The 19,073-nt window shown below is 43.3% G+C and overlaps 2 protein-coding genes across 2 annotated transcripts in view; both read left to right on the top strand.

The window, feature by feature from the left end:
- Nucleotides 1-1,497, top strand: part of gnb5b (guanine nucleotide binding protein (G protein), beta 5b) — a gene marked incomplete at both ends in the record, with an annotated part of 29,224 nt that extends 27,727 nt beyond the window's left edge. Inside the window, one exon of the mRNA XM_083653288.1 lies at nt 1,486-1,497. Within this exon, the coding sequence (XP_083509414.1) occupies nt 1,486-1,497 (12 nt within the window). The remainder of the gene's footprint in view (nt 1-1,485) is intronic.
- Nucleotides 1,498-11,592: 10,095 nt separating this feature from the next.
- On the top strand, nt 11,593-17,529 carry bcl2l10 (BCL2 like 10). Its single transcript, XM_083653094.1, has 3 exons — nt 11,593-11,634; nt 12,720-13,184; nt 16,560-17,529. The coding sequence occupies exons 2-3, from the start codon at nt 12,723-12,725 to the stop codon at nt 16,680-16,682; spliced, it is 585 nt and encodes a 194-aa protein (XP_083509220.1). The 5' UTR covers nt 11,593-11,634; nt 12,720-12,722; the 3' UTR covers nt 16,683-17,529.
- The last annotated feature ends 1,544 nt before the right edge of the window (nt 17,530-19,073 follow it).

The following is a 19,073-nucleotide window of genomic DNA, read 5'->3' as shown; positions in this document are numbered from 1 at the left end:
GGGCTATTCATTCTATACACAATAGATGTAGATAAGCACTGACAGATAAGACAGATAAGACTGACACACAGTCCAAATATGCAGTGTCAATCAGTGTCGATCCATCTTGACCACAAGCAAAAACATGTTCTGATATGATGGCCTCCTCCTTGGGTATATAAGAAATAAATATATACACTGTATATCATTAAATGCCAGTGAAAAACGGTTTCACTCTTAAAATTAAGAGGTTTGTTTGTGCAACCAATGCTGGATTTACTAAATTGATTTTGAGATTAAAATTGAGCTTTTGATGAACATGTACTGTATACTGTTGGAGTTATACAGAAGTTTAACACATTTTTTGCTCAAAATAGGCCGATGAGATGTTTGGTTAAATTACATCAATATTAAGGATAAATTAGAATATGCTTAGAGAATGGTCTGATAATTGCTCCGCAGTAAGTTAGGTTAGGCTACTCTCCTGTGATTGGATGTATAGACAGAGTAGGTTAGGCTACTCTCCTGTGATTGGATGTATAGACAGAGTAGGTTAGGCTACTCTCCTGTGATTGGATGTATAGACAGAGTCCACAGGATTTTGTTGAGGTGTGTAACAAGTTTGGTGGTGTTGTGTAGTTTCTGTTAGCCTCCTGCATAGCCAGCTAACATGACAGACTCACTCAAACCATGGCAGTTGTGGGATTGCACACAGACTGTTTATTCGTTGTAACTTGTCGACCATATTAAGCCTGGTCTCTACGGCACTAATTCTCTACACACATGTAGAAGCTCGATATAGAGTAACGCTAATTCACACACACCAAGTTTGTACAGGGAAGAGTCTGACTTGCATCTTGCATGGAGGCATACAAAAACAAGGAGCGCCACACAGTGGACCAACATGTAATTGCAACCAAATAATGTTCCCAAAACAGAGGATCTAGGCATTTGTGACTGTTAGCCTACAGGTGTAGGTGCTAAGCTAACTCGCGCTGAAAGCAGCTACAAGGAACTTTTAACAGCTTGTTATGAAACCGTCTAAATGTAATACTGATGACGTGCCTGTGAAACTTTTTGTTCTGGCCAGTGAATGAATCAAAAGCATATAAAATGGGGGGGTTATGTTAAAAAAAAAAACTTCAATCAAACAACAAAAACACATCAGAACAAATGATTACATAGTAAATTCTAAAATAAAAGAAACCAACTGCAGTAAATAAAATAGCGGGGGAGGCTTGATGTTCATGTAGGCTTGGAGAAGCCCTGGCCAGCCTGTCGCAGCTCTGCTGACCCCGCTGGTCATAGGGGCTGCTAAAATCAACACCAAATGAAAGATCCTTGTAGCATACAACATTGTAGCTTCCGTTTTCATCCTCCTGATTCTCCTGCTTCACTCTGTCTGCTCTCTTCATCCTCCTGATTCTCCTGCTTCACTCTGTCTGCTCTCTTCATCCTCCTGATTCTCCTGCTTCACGCTGTCTGCTCTCTTCATCTCTCATGCAGATTTGGGCTTAGAGCTCACAGCACCGTTGTGATCCAGAGCCGAGGATTTGGGTCCAAGATGGCACCAGAATACTGTGACTGCCAACGCAGAACATCCCTGGCTGAAATTAACACTACTGCAGGAGTGTGTTCATACCACCTTCAGTCTGACACACACACACGTGCACACACACACACACACACACACACACACACACACACACACACACACACACACACACACACACACACACACACACACACACACACACACACACACACACACGAAGCACAAAAACCTAGCTCACCTGTCATTATATAACAATAGGTTTTACACCAGTATCACAGGGAAAGTATTAATTTAAACAAAGTTATTCATCAAGTTTATATTCCTAAACTTTCTTATTGATAGCTGATGTTGTATTATTATGTTAGAATAAGTGTTATTGATGATATGGTGCAAAAATAATAACCAGTGTAAAGAGCCCAGATGACCACTAGCATTCAGACACCCCTCTGTAATGTAAAGCTGTGGAGAATGTTGCCCATTGTCTTGTACATTATGTACATTATTACTCTACTGCCACTATACTGCTCACTCTCCTACAGACTGATATTACTCTACTGCCACTATACTGCTCACTCTCCTACAGACTGATATTACTCTACTGCCACTATACTGCTCACTCTCCTACAGACTGATATTAGAAGAGAAACAGTGTGAAGTAGCCCCACATGCTGTTATCACTGCTCTGTCACTATCAAGTCGTAGGTTATGTCCCAGTTATCCAAAGAAAGAAAGCAACTTTCAATGTAACCACAGATTTTCCTTTTTTCAGATTTATTTATCCCTCATCCCAAGTCCTTGTAAGAAAAATAAATAATATTTGAAGGAATGTTTCGTGTTTCATTTTTTCCGTAATGTGTCTTCTCTTCTGTGCAGAAGCCCGCAGCAGTTAACTCGTATGAGTTGTGCCAAACAAACGTTAATATCTCAAAAACTATACATGACATCGCTTATATTTTGACATTCTGAGTGAGAGCAGAAGTAGCTCAAGAGTTTGATGTATAATATATGCATGTCGTGTTAAAGTTATGTGAACTGTCGCAGTTTGTATAATGAACACCGCACAGCCGGGGCTAGAGTGAGCACTCAAGGCTGGCTCCATAGGGTCCCATTGCCGTTTCCCCCCGGAAACGCAGTGTGTTTACCAAAATGCTGCTCGGCTGATCCCTCGTATAGCAGGTGGGGCTGTAACTAAAGCTGCTTCTTTATTTGCCAAAACAGATCAAAGCTACTTGGACGTGTCTCTATCTCATGAACAAATACAGTTGGATGCCAGAAATGAAGCAAACACTCCCTTTTTAACCGCTACACAGACCGCGTTCAATGAATGAAGATTGATCTAGATCCAATTCCCAACGGCTGAAATGTCTTCCTCCTATTCTGTGAATGGGAGAAATGTAATGTGGCCTCTTGTGCTGAAGTAGCCTGACTGGAGCCTAACCCTAACCCTAACCCTGAACCCTGGTGTGTTTGAGGAAGTATCTTTGAAAAACACAGTGAAGAAATGAATGAATGTACGTGTCAACAACAAATGCAACAAATTCACTGGTACTTTTAGGACACCCCATATTGCCATATTGCCATATTACATACTTTTTTGACAGCAAATAATTACCAAGGTCCGGACCTCGGTGTCCTCATATGTAGTTACGGTGCCGGCCTTGACGCCGAAGTCCTTTATAATCAAAGAAGCAAGGAAATATTGTTTAAAAGATGGGACCTTTAGATCCCATTCGAAATCTGTCCTCAAAGCAGCATTGGTTTGTTTGGGATCATGTCTATGTTCCCCGGGTTCTATGTTCCCCGGGTTCTATATTCCCCGTTTTTCACTAACCCTAAACCTAACCTCCCCCAGACCCTAACCCAAAACCTAACCTCTCCCACCCCCCACGCCTAAACCTAACCTCCCCCAGACCCTAACCCAAAACCTAACCTCTCCCAGGGAACATAGCGGGGAACATAGGACCCTATTTGGGAAAAGCGGGGAACATAGGACCCGGGGAACATAGGACCCGGGGAACATAGGGATGACCCCGTTTGTTTTTGTTATCTGACGTGTTAAAAAAACAGTGGTCAAAGTTCAGCCCTCCTCTTCCACATCATCACTGTCTCTCCCTCAGAGCATCCTCACAGTGTTGAGTGCATTCATCAACTTTATTTGATATATATATAAGTTTGAACACACGTGTGTGTGTGTGTGTGTGTGTGTGTGTGTGTGTGTGTGTGTGTGTGTGTGAGGTAAATTACACTCTTGTAATTATTGTGTTTAGAGCCAGACAGTCCTAACTGGCATCACACGTTTAGCAACGTATCCTCATTTGATAGCAGTTAATTTGATGTAAATGTCCTTTTATTAAACTCGAGCAAGTTCACAGCAGGTGTGGGGTGCATGCTGGGCTGAGGTGTGGTGCAGCAAACAACTCAATTAAAGCATTAATGGCTCTCACACACATTCCCTCTGGGTTCATTTATTTTGGCTCTTGTCCACCGTGTATTTGCATCTGCCGTAATATCACACATTTGGTCTTCATGGGACACATCAAAACACATTGTAGTTTAGCTTAGCTTGGCATAGCATGTCTCACACCGCTCTGAGGAGGCGGAGTCCCAGGAGGACTCTGCCAACACACCCTGAGTGACGTCAGCACTGAGCCAGCCTCTGTGTGGCAGAGAACACCACCAGGAAGTGAGTGGAGGTGAAGGCACACATTGTAATATGGTGTGTCATGGGCATATTTTGGGTACTTTTTTCATAATTGGGGATGCCACTGAATCTTTCTCAATCCCCCTTCTCTGCCTGTCTCTCACTGAAAGACAGTGAGAGACACACGTATCATGTATTTGATACATGTGTCTCTCACTGAAAGACAGTGAGAGACACATGTATCATGTATTTGATACACATGTCATATTTTGGAGTGAAACTGTTCAAATGATCTCATTTCCCCATCCTCAGTCCCTTCTCTCTTCTGTCTTCCGCTCCACTGCACCCTGTTCTCTGTCTCGGCATTTCCCTCTGTCTTTCTCTCACTGTTCACATCCCCTGCCCCCAGTGATGTAAGGAGAAAGCCAAGGTTTGTAAATTATGACCTTTGCTTGGTGATCACCACAGAAATTAAGTAATTTTTTCAGATTCTGCTTTTTTCCTATAGCCTATCACACCGACTTGTATAGCTTACATCAGTTTGATGCTATTTACTCTGATGTATACAATGACTTTACATCATATAGATTAATGTCAGGCCCCAAAAACATGAGAAAACTCTAATCTGCAAGTAAAAAGTTGGGTAAACTGGATTTCTGGTTTACCCCCCCTCACTCACTCTTTCTCACACCTCCGCAAAGTCTTGGTTTCGATAGAACAATGTCAGTTCCCACTCTCATTCAAGTTTCCCTTGTCTAAGCATGTGATGTTTATTTTTTTTATTTTTTAGGTTCAATGAGTTATAATCTTTGTACAAAAAACCTACATTATCTGTGGCTTGCGTATTTCGTCACAGACATGGAAATCATGTAGTTGAGGGAACTATAAATAAGTCAAGTCAAGTCAAGTCAAGTTTGTAAAGCACATTTCATACACAGAGGCAATTCAAAGTGCTTCACATAAAATGGTTGACAAGAAAACAAAAGAATAAAAGAAGAGAATAAAATGGACATTTAAAAGCATCACAACAAAACGTTATAATAATAAATAATAATAATAATTTAAATAAGCAATCGGGATGTAGTGGACCACTACACATGTTTATTTTCAGAGTAGAGTTTACTCTCTTTTTGATCGTGACCTTGATATGTCAAGGTCAGGATCAAAAAGAGAGTAAACTCTAAAGAGTAAACTCCTTTGAAGCTATGTAAGTTATTTGAAGATTGCTAGGGTCTTTTAAAGGAAAATAAACATGAAGCTTTAATGAAAATATAATTGATTATTGTTCATATTTTGTTTGCCTCATAGTGATCACTGACAGTGTGTGTATTATGTAGCCTATGATGTGTGAAATTTGTGAGTTGAGCAAGTTCCCTTTATCAGTTGTGCGGTGGTAGCATGGAGGGGGGTGTTTCCAGGACGCTGGATTACACCGTTAAGCCTTCTTGAGGTGTCGTGGGCCTAACTTAACGAAACGTCGGTGAAGGAAGGTGCCCACTTGAAAACCCCAATGACATGCTTCATACTGCTGTTGGCTAGGGTAGGTAACTGGTGATTTGTGTCTTGTTTATTAGTTTGTTAGCCTGTTAGCTTGTTTTATTCTGGATTGAGCTTCTAAATGTGTTTTTCCTCGGATTTTGGCACAAGGGATAGTAACATCTTGTCCTGTGTATTAATTAATACTAAAGCTAGCTTAGGCTAGTGACTGTTGTGAATAGTGCAGCTGACAACTAGGGAAAGACCTAGTGACAGCATGGAAAGACAGCTGACAGGAGGGATTAGACCCCATCGGGGCTGCAATGGGTTAGCTGCTCATTGTGGCAGTAGCCAAGGCCAATAGGCCATTGGTTACACCCAAACTTGCTACGAAACAGAATTATGAAAAAACACCCCTAGAGTCTGCGAGAGCGGGGGCGGAAGATGACTCACCTATGGTTGACACGGTTATTGACTCTGGAACGGACTTGACTATGAGTAGGGAAAACATGTCAGTGGAAGCCACTAGTTCAGATGTAGATGGAAAGAAGCGTCAGGTTTGCTTGTGTGGCTGGCAGAAGGTAACAACTTTGAGGGGCCTTAGAATCCATCAAGGCAGGAAGAGGTGCTTGGTAGAGGGAACACAGGGACCCCGCATTGATAATTATTTCTTAAGAAGTTTATCAAGTCAGTCGGGTGAAGTCCAGCGACAGGAAGTAACCCACAGCTCGCAGGACATCAGCACCCCTGATGTTGAGGCAGGTCCTAGCACCGAGGAAAGCAGAGAGGCCAGCCAGCCAAAAAGGGAGAAGATTAGCGGTCAGAAGCCTAGAGTTAAGTGGCCAGGTGCAGCGGAAAGTAGGAAGTGGGAAGATATCAATAGTGATTTGGTTAGGATGTTAGAGAAGCTTAAAGGAACTGCTGAGAGTAAGTTGGAGAAAATGGGAGATTGTATTTATGATTATGGTAAGGAAAGGTTTGGCGTCTTTGAGAAAAGGAAGAAACTAGAGGGTGAGGTAGTTAAATCTAGGCGCCAACAAGAGATAGATAGACTTATCCAGGAGAGAAGACTGCTTAAGAGGCAGTGGAGAAAAGCTACAGAGGTTGAGAAGGAAGGCATTGATTGCTTGCAGTCAGATGTGAGGGATCGGTTGGCAGTTTTAAGAAGAGCAGAGAGCATTAGGAAAAATAGGAAAAAGAAAGAGAGAGCTAGAATAGCATTCTATAAGGATCCATTTAGATTTGTGAAGTCATTGTTTAGTAAGGAAAAGAATGGTAGCCTTATGGTACCTAAGCAGAAGCTTGAGGAATATTTGGAGGAGGTTCACAAAGATAGGGAAAGGTTTAGAGAGATGACAGTCCCAGCTGATATTCCACCTATTGGTGAAATAGAGAGCCAGTGTGATGATAGCCCACCAAGGTGGAAAGAAGTTCAAGAAGTAGTGAGACGTGCTAGGGCCTCTTCAGCCCCGGGTCCTAATGGAGTCCCCTACCGGCTGTATAAGAGTGCTCCAGATGTGTTGCAGTTTCTATGGAAGCTGATGAAGGTAGTCTGGAAGAAGCAGGTTATTCCTAAGGCGTGGCGTAGAGCAGGGGGAATCTTCATTCCTAAAGAAAGGGACTCGTTAGAGATAAGTCAGTTTAGACCTATCAGTCTACTTAATGTTGAAGGGAAGGTTTTCTTTAGTGTTGTGGCACAGAGGCTGTCTAGTTATCTAGAAAAGAATAGGCTAATAGATACTTCGGTGCAAAAGGCTGGAATTCCCGGCTTCTCCGGGTGCTTAGAGCACACCAGCATGATCTGGCACCAAATCCAGTCAGCTAGGCGTGAGAAGAGAGACCTGCATGTAGTATTCTTGGACCTGGCTAATGCTTTCGGGTCAGTGCCGCATAGTCTGTTATGGGAGGCCTTTGATTTCTTTAGAGTGCCAGGTAGTATAAAGAGCTTAGTTAAAGCCTACTTCTTAGATATTCAACTCTGCTTTACCACAGCAGAGTACACTACAGCTTGGCAGCAGCTGGAGATAGGCATTATGGCAGGGTGTACAATTTCCCCTTTAGCTTTTACCATGGCAATGGAGATCATTATTAGGGCTTCAAAATGGGTAGTGGGTGGAGAAAGGCTGCAGGGAGGGCTGCGGCTCCCTCCAATTAGGGCATACATGGATGACATGACGACTATGACGTCAACCGCTCCATGTACTAGCAGATTGTTGGATAAGTTAAATAGTAATCTGCAGTGGGCTAGAATGAAAGTGAAGCCAAGTAAGTCCAGGAGTATTTCAATCATTAAAGGGAGGGTAGTAGGTAAGAAGTTTGTTATAAATGATGAGGTGGTGCCTACAGTGTTAGAGAAACCAGTCAAGAGTTTGGGAAGATGGTATGATGCAAGTCTCAGTGATAAGGGACAGTTTGAGGAGGTGAGGCAGGAAATGATTCAAGGTATTTCAAGTATAGACAAGTCAGGGCTCCCAGGAAAGTTAAAGTTGTGGTGTTTGCAGTTTGGATTGTTGCCTCGGTTGATGTGGCCACTGACAGTGTATGAGGTTCCCCTTTCAAAGGTAGAAAAGCTAGAAAGGATGATTAACTCATTCATTAGAAAATGGCTCGGAGTCCCACGCTGCCTAAGCAGTGTAGCCTTATATGGGAAAGGCATATTGGAATTGCCATTATCTAGCCTGACAGAGGAGTTCAAGTGTGCTAAGGTTAGACTGGAAATGACTCTGACTCAGTCAAAGGATCCAGTGGTTAGGAGTGTAGCGCCCACAGTTAAAACAGGGAGGAAGTGGAACCCAAAGGAGGCAGTACAGCAAGCACAGTCAGCTCTTAGACACAGGGATATCATAGGTCAGGTGCAGCATGGGCGTGGAGGCTTAGGGTTGTGCATAGGGAAACCTGTGTGGAACAAGGCATCAGTAATAGAAAAGAGGAAGATGGTAGTTGAAGAAGTACATAGGCAAGAGGAGGCAGTAAGATGTACTAAGGCAGTGTCGCAGGCAAAGCAAGGACAGTGGGTGAACTGGGAGAGTGTAGAGAAGAGAAAGTTGAAGTGGAGAGAGTTGTGGAGCATGGAGGCCAGCAGAATTAGATTTATTCTAGGGGCTACTTATGATGTGCTGCCATCTCCCCAGAACTTAAATCAGTGGTTGGGCGAGGATGGTGCCTGCCCGTTGTGTTCTAGTGTATGTACATTGAGGCATATACTGTCAGGGTGTAAGGTCAGTCTCTCCCAGGGGCGATACACCTGGCGTCACAACCAGGTGTTGAAATGTTTGGCAGCTGCAGTTGAGGAAAAGCGGCTAGAAGTAAATTCTCTAGTTGCTAGCAAAGAGACTAGACAGATCAAATTTGTACGTGAGGGAGAAAAGATTAGACCAATTAAGGTCAGGCACAAGTTAGGGCAGCTAAGTGTAGGTGGAGCCTGGGAAATGAGGGTTGACTTGAATGAACAGCTAGTCATCCCAGCATATATAGTTAGCACCCGGCTACGTCCGGACTTGTTACTGTGGTCTGAGGTAGAGAAGAGAGTTTATTTTATCGAACTCACAGTCCCGTGGGAAGATCGAGTTGAGGAGGCTTATGAGCGCAAGAAAGCTAGGTACGCTGAAATGGCAGCAGAGGCAGAGCAGCGAGGTTGGAGGGCTCGAGTGCGGCCTGTAGAGGTGGGCTGCCGTGGTTTTGTGGCAAAGTCCGTTATTGCCTTACTAACTGAGTTGGGCATTCGGGGACGGAGCCTGAAACTTGCGGTTAGCAACATGTCTCAGGCAGCAGAACGAGCAAGTGAATGGCTGTGGATAAGGAGGAAACATGCTAGCTGGGGAGCTCGCTAAGGTCAGATTGATTGTTTGTTGTTGGTCATGATTAACGGTCCGCATCAACAGGGCTGAATCATTGACGGTGGTGGTGTAGTTAGGGATTGTTTGTTGTTGGTCATGATTAACGGTCCGCATCAACAGGGCTGAATCATTGACAGTGGTGGTGTAGTTAGGGATTGTTTGTTGTTGGTCATGATTAACGGTCCGCATCAACAGGGCTGAATCATTGACAGTGGTGGTGTAGTTAGGGATTGTTTGTTGTTGGTCATGATTAACGGTCCGCATCAACAGGGCTGAATCATTGACAGTGGTGGTGTAGTTAGGAATGTCATACCGACCTAGGCTTAGATAGTGAGGTAATATGCAGTTGTGCGGTGGTAGCATGGAGGGGGGTGTTTCCAGGACGCTGGATTACACCGTTAAGCCTTCTTGAGGTGTCGTGGGCCTAACTTAACGAAACGTCGGTGAAGGAAGGTGCCCACTTGAAAACCCCAATGACATGCTTCATACTGCTGTTGGCTAGGGTAGGTAACTGGTGATTTGTGTCTTGTTTATTAGTTTGTTAGCCTGTTAGCTTGTTTTATTCTGGATTGAGCTTCTAAATGTGTTTTTCCTCGGATTTTGGCACAAGGGATAGTAACATCTTGTCCTGTGTATTAATTAATAATAATATGACACACAGACCATGACATCATCACAGAGAGCCCATGACATCATCACAGAGAGAGAGAGGATGTGTGAGAAAAACCCCCACAGAGAACACACACACACACACACACACACACACACACACACACACACACACACACACACACACACACACACACACACACACACACACACACACACACACACACACACACACACACACACACGTATTTTGGAGTACAACTCTTCTCTGTCAGAGAAGTGGGAATAAGCACAAAAAGATTGATAGATTGTCAACTGAATCTTAACATCTATTTTTTTTAGTTAGGCAACTGTGTCATATAAGACTTTTTTAGCAGTCAGCAGCCGGTAAAATGTAAGAGTTAATAACTTTGTAATAGGCATAAAGACAGTCTGACAGCATTGATCTGAATCTGATCATCAACTGGATCCTCTGAAAAACATATTTCACCAGTGAACCACAAAACAAAAAAGATTTCCCTTCACAGTCCCAACTGGGGTTATTTCAAAGAGTGGCAGGAGTGTGTTTTGGATGTGGTGGAAGGAAGCGTGTGTTTGAGTTGAGGTGCTGTTTGTTTTCCCAGGCCCTTATCACTGACAGGAAAGTCCACAGTGGAAGCAACAAGGATGATGCAGTCACTCATGTAGGCCTATAATGGATGCATGTACACAGGTAGGAGTTGATTATCCATACCCTATACAATAATGCAAAAATAATATAAATATTGTGCATTTACTTATCAACGCAATTTTGCAGTAACCACAATATTATCATGTGACTACACACAGCCTACCAAGCCAATTCATTGCAAGAAATGTATAGCAACAAGTTTTCTGGAAATTTGCTTTGTCTGTTCTAATTTTTCCTTTCATTGAAGACAAACATGTGGGTGACAAGCTTGATGACGATGATGAAGATGATTATGACTACTATAGCCTACTACTACTATTCGTAGTGAATTCGCTTTGCGAATGTGTGTTACTGATGACATCACTGATTTAGTCTTCCATCATCTGCTCCATCATCGGGCTGCCTGCCTGGCAAGAAAGTTGCCAGGCAGCTGTCTGTCAGCCTTCTGCTGAGTGATGTCACTTGATCAATTGTGATGTAATCAGTGAGTGATGTCATCATTATTAGTGATGTCATTGTCAATAAGTGATGTCACTTGTCACTTGAGCATTTTGAGGGAATCAGTCATCCTTCTGACCTTCAGACAGCCTTTAGGCCGGCAGCCAGCTTGTCTGGCAAAAATGAACAAAGATGAAGTTTGAATTGTTTATGCTGTTGGTGTTGGTGTATCTTCTGCTGTGCTTTCCACTTGCATAGGGGATTTTTCTCACTGGGTTTTTGCAGCAGACAGAAAGACGGGGGCGGAGTCGGAGCTAAATGGTCAAAGGCGTCAGATTGTGCGTAGTAGTAGTCTGCTACTACGACGTACGAGGCTGTCCTTCCTTCCGCCGTGTGTACGTGCAGAGCGCAGTCTGATATCGCTGGGAGGGTGAGCTTTTGTCTCATTTACACACACAAATAGCTGTTTTACCACTTTTGTTATAGGTTCAATCAGCAGTATATAACCTTAGCCGTGTATAGGTGTTACCACTATGTGTTAAAAACAGTGCTATGGCTTCGATGTCCCTAACCTATTTCAGCTCATCGCTGCCTGTGTGTATGTGGTTCTTTGTGTCCCAGACCTCCATTGCCTTGATGACAGATCCAACGGTTAGCAGAGGAAATGCAGCTTCACTAACGTTAGTTAGCGCTACAAGCTAAAAATAAACAAATAATTAACGTTCGGTCACTAACCAGCTTTATTGCTATTTATGTCAGTTTGGTCTGTTTTTTAACTAATGGTAGCTTTTAACATCCATCTTGTTTTGCCGAAAGCTAACAGGAGCTGGTTATTTCGTTGCCATTTACCGTTAGCTAGTTAGCTCGCTAACCTCAACAAAGATGGTTAACGTTAGCTTAGCTTCCTCGTCAAGTGGGTGTTTCTTTTGACAGCTGGGCTGACGCAAACAGAAAACACTGGTCCTTAACCGCCACCGAAGCATGGCAAAAATGTCTTGCAGCTAACGTTTGAACATGGAAAATAAATAAATGGCTAACTGTAATTGTCTAAGGTTATTACTGAAGGAATACCATTTCTAGTGTTGTCTGAATTCATGAAACTAGGCTGTATAACCACTAGCAGGATCACTAACACTAAGGATCTGATGTCATGGACCAGACCCCCATCATCATGGTGTCACCCAACTGTGATGTCACTCAAGCAGCTGTGAGGTCATCGATGATGTCACTGCAACTGTGAGGTCATCGATGATGTCATACGTGCAGTTGTGATGTCATCAGTGATGTCATACACACAATATATAAATAAGGTGTTCGACTGCCTTACCTCAGCCAGATTGCCTTACAGTTAGCTTGTGCTGAGCAGCAATTGCACTGTGTTGATTGGAGTGAGTCCACATAGTTAAGTCATATCTAGTCTTGCAGCATTGGAAATGCAATAACCCTTATGGTTGCTGCTTGTCACCATGGGATGTTAATTGTTAATTCTGTTTCCTCTCCCTTTTCTCCTGACAGAAAATGTCGTGTTGGCTGTGGAAAGAGACCCTGGCTCTGGCAGAGGACTACCTGTCCCTCTGCAGCACAAGCCCACGGCCAGCCCCTCCACCTCCCAGCGAGTCAGCCGCTGCCATGAGGCGCCTGGCCCATGACATGGAGACGCAGCACCAGGCTCGCTTCCACTCCCTGGCCCAGAGCTTCCTACGGCAGTGCGGGCCGGACCCCTGCTGCAGCCTCAGGAAGGTGATGGAGGAGCTGGTGGGAGACGGACAGTTGAACTGGGGGAGGGTGGTGTCCCTCTTCACCTTCACTGGGGTGCTGGCCAGACAGCTGCGGGAGCAGGAGGGTACCACGCCGGGGCTGGACCCCGGGAAGGGGCGGGAACTGGGTCAGGAGCCGCGTAACTGCCGGGGACTGGCAGAGACCATAGCTGATTACCTGGGAGAGGAGAAGAGAGACTGGCTGCTGGAGAATGATGGCTGGGTAGGTCTCACACCATCACAGCTTCAACAGAAAGCAAGATGTGCTTTAGTTTAATCACTGCTTCAGAATGGGCTTATTTACTTCAACAAACAGTTGTTGAAATTAGAAGAGTCGACCGAAAAGCCCAAAGAAGCACAGGTTAGATTGGGTATAGATTAGGAGTGTCACTGTGTACGGTGTCACCAGTAACACCGGTGTTGTTATGAGTTTATTAGCCGGCAGGAAAATGTCTGCACTGTGGCAAGCCTGATACCCATCGAATAAGTCCGTAATAATTGCAGCTGTAATGTTTCTATAATAATTCAATGGTATTAATTGTTAAACAAAAAAGCCAAAGCAGCCAGCATTGTATTTCTACTCGCAGCATTACTATGTGTTTATTTGCATATGGGGCGGGGAAGTGAGATCTGATCACAAGAAGCATTCATGGAGACGCATTCTAATGCCAGGTGTGAACAGACGTACTTAGAGTTGGCCACTGATCAGATCACCTAAGACGCATGTTAATACCAGCTTTTGAACAGGGCCTAAGCTTAGTTGTGCTGCACCCTTTGCATCTAAAAGTCTGCGTATATCCCATAGTGCAATCTAGGGATGAGCATTTTGAATACATTTCCATAATCGAAATTCTGGAAAATTAACGATCAATTATCGATAGCATTTTATATATATATATATATATATATATATATACCGTATATATAGATATATATGGTAATAACGTGCATTCTTGGCCGGCTGTGGTGATGCCGCCGTAAGAATATCACTATCAAACAGTAGCGCTCTGACTAACATTATAGCCAAACAAACATGTAAAGTTAGGCTACTGTGCTCACTGCTCACATTTTGAAAGTAGGACTCAGCTCACCGTCCGCGGCTTCCAGGCTTATAAACTTGTGACAAAAACCTCATCTGTCCACTCCTGACGGTCGACTTCCATCCAACGGCTCTCAGTCCGACTTGCGGACGCTATTATTTGCCACGATGTGTGTGAATTGATTCAGGTGGGTGTTTATGCTGAGACGTAGCATCCTGCTAAGGGCTAGCTGAGTCCATGCTGCTACTTCATAACACCATAAACAAATTAAACGACTTGAATTCACGCAAACATGCGTAACGCCACTCACACTTTGTTGAAAACTAGGAGAGAAGTGTACCAAGTTTCATGCACATGCGCGGCCTCAAACAGGTCCGTTTGTCGTTCGTGTCCCTGGTGCATGCCGGTGTGAATTCCCCATGTTAAAAACAGTGTTGTTTGGCACGAAGGACCCCGCCCAGCCATAAAACCAGAGACTAATACGAAGCTACACCTCACGCTAGTCGGCTGTGTAATGGAGAGGGGAGAGGAGGATAGAATTCCACCCAAACCTAGTCCGCGAAACAATTTGATCAAAATTCCACATGATTCGAATTGATTGCTTAACGATCAATTATCGATTTTCGATTATTGATGCCCACCCCAATTGCAATCTTATTCTTTTACTCTGTTGACGAGAGCAGCTTTCAGACGTCTCGTGTGGCTGTCGTGATTATAGGAATTGGCATTAGCCAAGAATCTGAGGAATGCACGACACGCACGCAGTGTTGATGCCTAAACCAAACCACACAGCTTTTCTATAGTCTTTTCTATTGTCACTCCGTAGTACAAGTATCACGTGTGAAATTCTTATGCTGTGAACTCCGTTTACAACATAGTACAAATATAACAGGGCATATGAGTGCAAAAACAACAAGAGACACAACAAGCAATAAGGCAGTAGAGTGATAAGACAAGTCAGAGACAGTGGCATATTCACTGCACATAGGTGCACATGTCATGTGCATACTTTAGACGTGCTTAAACATTTTAAATTCGACGTATTTGACGTACAGGTGCAAATAGCATACCTAATTAAACATTAGACATACATAATGCTAGCAGCTACAGTACGGTACGGATTATCAGAGAGATGCAGTTTTGTAAGGTTAAGACGTTGGCTGTGTTGTGTGACTGTATTGGTCTGTAAAGATTACTCATTCACTGGAAATCAAACAAGCAAAGTTAATTTTAAACCTGCTTCGTGTGACTTATCTAATTGTAGACATTGTCGTTGACTCAAACTTGACATGGGCTAGTTATGGCTCTGAATATCTGCACTACATGTAGCACGCCTAACCAAGAACACAACTACAGCCGCAGGTCTGCTTTTGTGAATGGGCTTGGCTCCCCTCCAAAAAGACCCACATAAACACACACCCCTCCTTTCTTCAACAGGCAGCTGGTTCCAACAGACATCTAACCAGCTCTGCCAGATGGACTTTGTAGTAACAGTCAAAGCTCTGATGCTTTGAATTTGACATGACCCAAATTGAGAGTTATCCTCATATGACTAGAAAAACAAGCGGCTACAAGGCATAAGGAACAGGTGCTCTCACTGGCCGACTGTGTGGTTTTAGGCCAAAACATGAGAGAAATGCAGCTGTTAAGAAGCTGAACTGCGTCAGACTTCTATATTCTAGCCTTTCTAATGAAGTCGAAAATCGGTTAACATTTGTCACATAAACATATCACTGGTACAAAACTCTGCTGCTCGTCTCCTGACCTCCACCCCCCTCCGACACCATATCACCCCAATCCTTAAGGATCTTCACTGGCTTCCTGTACCTTACACGATAACTTACAAAGTAATGATCCTCACCTTCAAGTCCCTTCACACACATTAATTAATCACTTGCGCATAACGTTACAAATTAATTAAACAATCTACAACTCACGGCCAGACATTTCCTCAAGTCCCAAGTGCTGCACGGAAAACAGGTCTTTTTTCATAGGGCTTTCCTGGGTTATCGCACGGTATTGGCATCAAGCTTTAAATAGAGCCAGTGCCGCACTGATTGATGTATTTATTATTGTTTCTGCACGGCCCGTTCTTTTAATACATCCACGTGCCTGCCTCTCTCAAATACAACAACACAATAAGCTCTCCTGCTAAAGTGGGTGTAACTTTTCCTCTATGTCTCTACAAGACAGCCAATCATCACCAGCCTTATTGGAGCAATAGAGCATGGTGCCAACATGTTGCATGCTTATAGACGCTGTTCTTTCGTGTTTGCCTCTAAGTGACAGCCAATCACCACCATTATTAGAGTGTGGTCTAAGCATGGGGCTCAATGAAGATTTTTTTTGTGTCGAAAATTGGTATCGAAAGACAAGGCATGTTTTGATACTCATTAGTATCGAGTACATTGATTCGGTGCCAAGCAAGTATCGAAATTCGATACCCAGCCCTACTGTCAGGCATTGAATTTTTGAAATTTTTATCCACTGTGTGGTGGATCAAAACTGAAATGTCTGCCTGGTTTAACTTCTTTTTCTTTCTGTGTTGTCTCCTGCAGGAGGGGTTCTGTAAGTTCTCCCGCACTGCCAGAGAGGTGAACCAAGACTCGTCCATGAAGACTGCTCTGTTTGCTGCTGCAGGGGTGGGCATCGCCGGACTGACCTTCCTCCTGGTGCGCTAGGCTAGCTGCCTTCACTCATCCCCACTTACTCCATGTTGTTTCGTACGATTAAGTAGACATTCGATTCATTTAGTCTTAACGGCATCACTTCAAAGCAAGTTTCATCTCTGTTGAATTCAGGGTTGTGATTTAGAATCATCAGCTGAATGTTTGCACATACTGCAACCCCACACGTGTAATACTGGCATTTGTCACTTGCTCCTTAAGATTGTAAAAATGATCTCAATGCCTTCAGAAATGATGGAGTAAGCGATATCGGTTTGCATATCTTTCTCAGACAGGTTCATTATTAAAGCACAGGTTCCCACAGAGAACCACCTTTGCTGTCGACGTTTTCTATTTTCAGTTACAGTTTGTGCAGCTACAAAACATTGCATTTCAGTTTCTAGCGCCTATTGTTTTTGACTGTTTTTAATTTTGTCGGCTGCCTTTACTTCACGTGTTTACCTGAGCTGTTTATGTGACATAGAGCCATGCTAGTGTAAAACGTATAAATTAATATATTATATTTATATGAGATGAAACCGTATAAGCAGTGGCCATTTTCTAATTGATCCACAGCTAATTCAATTGTTTCATTGTTTTCTCTAGTCTGTCCTACATTCATGTGATTTACATGGTCACCAGCTGTTCATCTGTAGGAAGCAGTGAAGACGACCAGACAATGGTGCTATATCTTGTGAAATGTTTCTCTCATATCAGTCTGACAAACCAGGGACCAAATCCGAATTTAAACACTTTGCTATTAGAACAAACTGTTGCTATGGCAATTCCCCGAACAGATTTATCTTCTGAGCATTATATTTTTACATTGTTTTGTTCTATTTATTTATGTCAGTTTTTCTAAATAAAAGAATAAAAATCCAAGAGTTCTTGATTCTAAAGGTACCCAACATGTTGACATCACCTTTTCCAACTTCCTGTATCCCCCAAAAATGTCCACTTTAGCAGGCATCGTTTGTGCCTCTTGACTAATTTCTCTCAAATGGCCCTTATCGTATTTCTAATAATGAAATGACATATGGAATATGTAGCGCACACCATTCTGCAGACATGTTCTAAATTAGAAATGAGGATGGAGACTCCGCTGTCTGTGTGCTCGCTGTTCCTAGGAACATGACATGGCTCCAGTTACACAACAGCCTTTATGAGTACAGCAGCTGCAGTCTTAAGACCAGACCATTATATTGTTAGCACTCAATTACAGTAATAAACAGCATCCTATCAATGAACACAATATCAACAGATATATTTTTTTCCCCCCAAAATCAGGATTGAAATTCTACTGCTACTATTGGTGTTGATAGAAATGGTGCTTTTATATACAGGATTCCTATGCAAGTATGGAAAAGTATGCAATTTGATTTTAGTATCTTGGTCTGGAAAAGTATGGAACAATATTTCTTTCCAGACTATTGTCTATTGTTGACTATGAAAGTTTGTGAATTTGAAGAAAAAAAAAATCAAGGCCTTAAGGGTTTGTGAAAATAGACATGGGTCCTAGAAAGTGCTTGAATTTAGGGCAGCATTATGTCTACCCACAGTATATTTCTTTTTTGCCGTGCTGGTGCTGTGTTATGCCGTCTACAAACTAACATTTGAACAATGTTATTAGATTATTGCAGGCCACATTGTGCCAAGTTGGATCTTATAAACTTGGGTAGGACATCAGGTTTGATGTGTGTAGACCAGGGGTGTCCAAACTTTGTGTTAATAGGGGCCAGATTAGATCATGTGAAGATACCGGGGGCCAGCTGCTTCTCGCATCATAATGGGTTATTTAAAAATACTAGAACGACCGCACCACTGATATGCCTCCGCCAGCAAGTGAGCGGTCGACATGCATGTCTGTCTGAGCCAAATGTGAAGACATTTTGTCAAGGTGTTAGAGATATGACGTTACCGAGCTTGAAAATGGCATTTGTGAGGTCACAGTGACCTTGACCTTTGACCACCAAAATGTAATCAGTTCATCCTTGAGTCCAAGTGGACGTTTCAGGCAAATTAGATGAAATTCTGTCGAGGCGTTCCTGAGATATCACGTTAACGAGCATGAAACGAGCGGTCGTGATGTCACAGTAACCTTGACCTTCCAAGTCAAGTTTGTGATGCTCTGCTGCTGGGAAACAAAGATAAACCACATGACAACAAAGCGTGAGAACTTGAATGTTGTGGGTGTATGAGGGAGAGGCTATGTGTGTGGGGGGGTGTGGGTGTATGAGGGAGAGGCTATGTGTGTGGGGGTGTGTGGGTGTATGAGGGAGAGGCTATGTGTGTGGGTGTATGAGGGAGAGGCTATGTGTGTGGGTGTATGAGGGAGAGGCTATGTGTGTGGGGGTGTGTGGGTGTATGAGGGAGAGGCTATGTGTGTGGGGGTGTGTGGGTGTATGA

The sequence above is a fragment of the Poromitra crassiceps genome (genome assembly GCF_964638095.1).
Source record: "Poromitra crassiceps genome assembly, chromosome: 16".
Taxonomy (NCBI): domain Eukaryota; kingdom Metazoa; phylum Chordata; class Actinopteri; order Beryciformes; family Melamphaidae; genus Poromitra; species Poromitra crassiceps.
The sequence above is the reverse complement of the archived record's forward strand: the minus strand, read 5'-3'. Positions and strand labels throughout refer to the sequence as shown.

Bases quoted from the DNA above. Each gene is read 5' to 3' on its own strand.
- bcl2l10 (XM_083653094.1), top strand. From the start codon at position 12,723: ATGTCGTGTTGGCTGTGGAAAGAGACCCTGGCTCTGGCAGAGGACTAC. The intron at 13,185-16,559 runs GTAGGTCTCACA...TGTCTCCTGCAG, and splicing joins TGCTGGAGAATGATGGCTGG to GAGGGGTTCTGTAAGTTCTC.